Source organism: Onychomys torridus, chromosome 14, assembly GCF_903995425.1.
Source record: "Onychomys torridus chromosome 14, mOncTor1.1, whole genome shotgun sequence".
NCBI lineage: Eukaryota > Metazoa > Chordata > Mammalia > Rodentia > Cricetidae > Onychomys > Onychomys torridus.
In genome coordinates, this window is record NC_050456.1 from 1,452,253 (window position 1) to 1,458,081 (window position 5,829).

Genomic DNA, 5,829 nt, shown 5'->3' on the forward strand with positions numbered 1-5,829 from the left:
CTTTGTTGTCATTGTTCTTTGTCCAACTTGAGCAGACGGTTTAGTTTCATACAGTAGTCTTTGCTTTCCCAATGACCAGTATCTCCTAAATATGGCAAGATGGCTCCACTGCCCAGAAGGAAGCTGTCATAAATGCCTAAATGCTTACTGTTTTCTTGAGGAGGATGGGGTCAAGAGAGGCAAAGAGTACGAGGATGCCAAAGGACTTAGAAGACTCGCGAAAAGCTCAACCCCTCGAGTTTTAGACCCAAATCTCCTGGCTGTGATACTATCAAGTCTTTGTTATTCAGACTGGTAGATTTCTCCAGCTCAATCCACAGCTGCACACCCACCCACTTCACCCCCAAACATGGAGCTCACACCCACTTCCTACTCTCCGCAGGGCAACCCTAACAGACCCACCCAATGGTTGACTGGCCATCACCATCACCCACCACAGGCACCATTTTCCAGGAACTGGCCTCTCCCCCACAAGTCCCCGCCCCTCTTCCTGAGAGCACCCAATGGGTGGAGCCGGGGCCGCGGTGGGCGGGGACTAGGGCGGGCCATTTAAAGAAAGGCGGAGGGCGAAAGGAGGCTGGAGAGGAGAAGAAAGAGAAGCCAGGGGAGGGGGCGGGCGCCGTCCAATGACAAAGCCCCGGGGTGGGCGCCCGCCGCCGCCATTTTGAGCCGGGCGGCAGGACATCCAGCGCGTCCTCCGCCCCGAGGGGGAGGGGCGGCAAGGCGAGAAAAGTAGCGAGCGGCGCCGGGCGGGAGGCGCCAGCAGCGGCCAGCGCCGGGGAGCGGGGCGCGGGCGGGGACGGCGGGCGGCCCCGAGCGGCCTCCGATGAGACGCGGCGGGAAGAGGCGGCGGCGCCGGCCGCGGGCCGCCTGGGGCGGCGGCGACGGAGCGGAAGGAGGGGCCGGGCTGGAGGCGCTGGAGGAGAAGGTGGTGTACTCGCGGTCGCAACTGTCGCTGGCCGGCAGCACCGAGGCGCTGGGCGACGCCTTCAAGCTCTTCATGCCCAGCAGCACGGAGTTCATGAGCTCGGAAGCGGAGCTCTGGAGCTTCCTCTGCAGCCTCAAGCACCAGTTCTCCCCGCACATCCTGCGCAGCAAGGACGTCTATGGCTACTCCTCGTGCCGGGCGCTGGTGCCCGACCCCCCGGCGCCCGCCAGCCGGCCCGCCCGGCGCCCGCGCCCGCGCCCGCGCGCCGCGCCCAGGAGGAGGCGCCGTGGAGCTCCGGCCGCCGCGGACACCCTCAGGCCGCGCCCCGCCGCTGTCGAGCCGGAGCCGCCCGTGTCCTGCTTTGGGGGCCGCACCCTGGAGGAGATCTGGAGGGCCGCCACCCCGACGCTGACCAGCTTCCCGACCATCCGCGTCGGAGACGACGTGTGGGGCGAGCGCAGCCTGGCGGTGGCGCGGCGCAGGGCGCGCCAAGTGCTCCGAGTGGACCTGGACCCGGTGGTGAGGCTGCGCCGCTTCCCGGTGCCCCGGGCGTGACGCGCGCCGCGGCGCCTCCTGCCGGCCGCCGCCCGAGCTAGCGTCTGCGCTGGAACGGACTAATGTCAGTCGAATGTTTACAGAACCGGCCCCCTTTGGTGCACTTTATGCGCGAACAAGGCCCCCGACGCGCTCCGGCGCCGCGGTCCGCCAGCGGGACAGGTGCGGCCCCAGACGGTTGCTTCCCAACCCGGATGGAGACGTCTCCAGAACTGGAGGGACACCTGCGTTTTCTCCCTCTCGGACTCTACCTCACCGGTCTGGAAGTCCTCTGAAGACTTAAAAAATTTTTTTTTCTCCAAAGGAATTTGTTTTCGTGCTTACGTAATAAAGCCAGAATTTTACTTGCTCTTTATCCCCTTTCCTGTTTTTCTTTTTGACTGTCAGCCCCACTTTCTGGACGGAAGATTGACTGTGTTCGTGGTGTAGTGCTGGTGTAAGCTCAGGGTATTCTGAAGCCCACTCGTTTCCTAATTTTTACTGGATTCCAAAGCTTTGATCAAGGTTGTCTTTCAAGAGGTTCAAGTTTATGACTGTTAATGTGAGGATTTGTATGGCTTTGAATTTCACGAGCTCAGTGATTACCAAGAGATGCAAAGTACAACTGTTTAAAAAAATGTTAAGGTGTTTATATATAAAGTTTTATATTGAAGTTTCGTATTTATATTTACTGAGCTCCTAAAGAAAATGGTATTCTTTAAAAGTTTTGTTTAGGAAAAGTTGTTCTTTTTAATTGAATAAAATTGAAGTGTTTTGGAACCAAGTGGCTTGTGATTAAAAAGTGAATCAATTTTGAAGAATATGTTGGCTACAAGAATAACTGGGATCCAGTTGGAGGTGATTTGGCCTCATGTCCTGGTCTAACCTAAAATCCAGGACTGTTAATGGGAAAAGAATTAAGATGGAAGTTGCTTAGGAGAGATCAGTGCATGTAGACATTGTGAATAAACAGATAAACAGAATACTCATTAGAATTCCCGCAACTGTGAATGATCTATAGGGGCAGGGGCATTTCTTGGTACCACATAACTGGTTGAAGTTGTTTTGGGGGAAAAATAGATCTCTTTATTTTTTTGTTGTTGGATAACAAGAAATGCCTAAACTAATACTATTGTCTTTTTGAAAATCATGACAATTGGTTGACTTTTTGTCTATGAAATTTCTTTTTCTATTCTTTCTATTCATAATTGTGTTTGCAATTTTTGATAGCTAAAGGTCACAGGAATCAAAAAATTGAGCCACACTGTACTGACCCTTCTTGTACACTTTTATAATAATAGCATGTACACCACATGGCCCAGTGTGGAGTTCTGGATTATCCAAGTGCCTTTGGTCATTGGTGGCAGCAAGACTTGGTGGTTTTTTAGCCAGTGGTGCCACAGCCAGCTTTTTCTGCAATACCTAAAGGGTCAAATAGTGTTTTTCTACCACTTTTATTTACAATTTAAGTGTTCTGCCATGGGACATCCACACTGGGCTGGGGCTTGTTAAGCCATCAATGCTAAAGTTTATCTCTGCTTGGCAAGTTTCTTAGAATAATGAGAGCTGCAGTTTGACTCTTGTGTTCCTAGAATTCAATGGCATAGCTTTCTGAATTATCTATTAAGTTTAATAGTTCATGAAAGGAGTATTTTGACTTTAATTTTAGTGTTTGTTTTGTAAAATATATATATACACATATACATACACATATGACTTTATGCCAGGTTCCCCACAAGCCTCAATCTTTTATTCACTGCTCAATGACAATACATTGTTATAAACACTGAGTACATAAAAAGTGAATAATTACCAGAGGGAGAGTGTTGTGTTGTGTCATGGGAAGCTGAGACAGTCTTCGTTATTAGCTTCCATTGCCAAATGTATTTCAGATACATAGGATTTTCTTCCCCAAAGTATATTGTTAACTTTTATAGCTAACTAGCACCTGAAGAAAATGCATTTGTACCACTTCACTTGTATATAGTTTTATAACAAGAAATAAGTCCAATGGCCATATTAGAATGTAATTTCAACATGGAATTTATCTAGATGCTTCCCAGAGGATTTTGAAACTAGATGTGGTTGAGAGGAGATTTTTTTCTCAGCAAACAATGGACATGTAACCAGTGACACCATGCATTTATTTTTACTGAAGTTTTTGACATTCGTTTCTCTTACGCTTTGGTTCTTTAGTGCGGTTGACCTATGCATAAATGTTTATTTGGCTTATTCATCTGACTGATTAAAGTTTAGATCCGGTTGCCCATCCTGAGTTTGATATAGTTAAAAAATACAACCTTTATTTTGCCAAATTTTCTGCAGCAAAACCTGTGTTGCAATACGAAGACACATCTGATGTAACTGGGGAGTCTGTTGTAAGGAAATGAGGGTATTTTCTGGGTACCTTTAGGGGGCTGTGGAAGAAACTTGGCCCTGTGGCCTTTAAGGTGGAGCCTGGATTTTGACCTCGAAAGACTCTAGCTTGGCTTTTAAAGACATCCCATTTGTTCTGCTCTCCCTCATATCTCACGTGGCCCAAGACAAGAGGTCAGCTGGGAGGAAATGTATCTCTCCTTGCTATGAGTTCCTACTTGTAGGACTGGCACCTCAAGGTCACTTTGTCATTTACATCCTCCTCCCTGTAACCCAGCAACTTCCACTTTGCCAAGGGCAAGCTTCATTGTTGGTAGTGCAGAGTGCTGCTGTGGTGGTGCCTATTTATTTTGTCTGTCCCAGTACTCTGTGATCAAGTGTAACTGAAGCTGGTAGCTCATACCTGTTGATTTGCCATGTGTACATAATACTATTTTAAAAAAATTTTAAAAAATATTTGAATAGAAAAAAATCACAATTTTGGACTTAGAGGTTTTTTGTTGTTTAAGGGTTGCTATGGCATTCTTTAAATCAGTGATTTTTAATGAACATACATACATAACATTTCCTTTATTGGTGTGTTCAGATTTTTTTTGATAAACTGTTATGTCTTAAGTGCATTAGGAAGCAATTGTTTGTATTGGAACTGAAGTGTTTCCTTAACAGTTTAATGTGCATATGAATGAGATTTACAATTTGGTTGTGTGTTGCTTTTTAACTTATTAACTGTAAATAAATTTTAGAGCATATAGTGTCTGGCTTTTCTAATACTGAAAGTTTTTCAAAATGAGATTTTATGTTTACATATGAATTAGAAAAGGTTTAATTTAAAATTTGATAAATCTTGACATTTTTGTGAACTTGAGCTAGAAATATCAAGGTTTGTATTGTATTTTGTCCTAGAACCTGTCAGTTCTTTAGTTAGCCTCTGAAATGGTGCTTCAAACCAAAGTCATAGCCCAGTTTGCCTGCAATAAACTTTAAAAGATGCACTTAAATTCAGGCTTCTGAATCCTGGCCCCTAAATACCACTGGGGTGATGGTAGAAGGGCTAAGTTCTTTCCCCTCATACGGTGGAAGAAAATGCCCGTGAATGGCAGCAGTACAGACTGTTCACAGAACAAAGATGACCAGAATTTTTATTGCATCTACAGGGCTAGAGTGGATCAGCAACCACAGCAAGGGCAGATTCAAAACTATGTGGACTGCATTACCTCATACCCCAGTGCCTTTTGGTAGGTGGAGGTGGCAAAGGTGATGGCCTGTAAGAGAATTACCATACTGGACTGGACGTCATGTCCTTCAAGTGCTGGGACTCTAGGTGACTAGGTAAATAAATGTGCCTTAGCATCTCCAGTATCAAATGTGCTTTGTAAACTAGTGGGGTGCTGTAAGGGTTGAAGGGATTTAAATGCTATTAATTGGAAGTGTGAAGGCTGAGTATAAGAATAGTATAATGAGAATTTAGGTGTCCAGTTTGTTTAGCATCCCCACCAAGAACAGATTGTGGTCTAGAATTTAAGGGAACTAATTTATGGGGGAAATAAAGAGACATAAAAAAGTATGCTTTTAAGCTTCCTAAAAATATTAGGGCAAGAGTTGGGGCTTGTTACAGATTTCACTATTAGAAGTTAGGTTTTGAAGTTGGGTCTTTGACAATATCTTTGAAAGATTTAAAATGTGCCATTATGTATCTGGGAATTTACAAATAGTAAATTGAAGTTATTGATCCAAAACCCATAAAAGTTTTGCATTAAATCTTCACTTGGAGTAATTTCAACAGATTGCTCTAGAGTTCTCAACCTTCCTAATGCTGTGACCCTAATACAGTTCCTCATGGTGTGGTGACCCCCAACCATAAAATTTTTTCCATTGAATCATAATGTAAATATCTGATATGCAGGATATCTGATATGTGACCCCCGTGAAAGGGCCAGTCAACCCCAGTGGTCGCGGCCCACACATTGAAAAATATTGCTCTGGAGCTTGCA

The 5,829-nt window shown here is 45.7% G+C and overlaps 1 protein-coding gene across 1 annotated transcript; it reads left to right on the forward strand.

The window, feature by feature from the left end:
* The first annotated feature begins 756 nt into the window (after nucleotides 1-756).
* On the forward strand, nucleotides 757-4,592 carry Ccdc71l (coiled-coil domain containing 71 like). The gene has a single exon (XM_036206522.1). The coding sequence runs from the start codon at nucleotides 827-829 to the stop codon at nucleotides 1,481-1,483; it is 657 nt and encodes a 218-aa protein (XP_036062415.1). The 5' UTR covers nucleotides 757-826; the 3' UTR covers nucleotides 1,484-4,592.
* The last annotated feature ends 1,237 nt before the right edge of the window (nucleotides 4,593-5,829 follow it).

What these genes read in the sequence shown, in the direction of transcription:
- Ccdc71l (XM_036206522.1), top strand. Translation starts at nt 827, where the DNA reads ATGAGACGCGGCGGGAAGAGGCGGCGGCGCCGGCCGCGGGCCGCCTGG.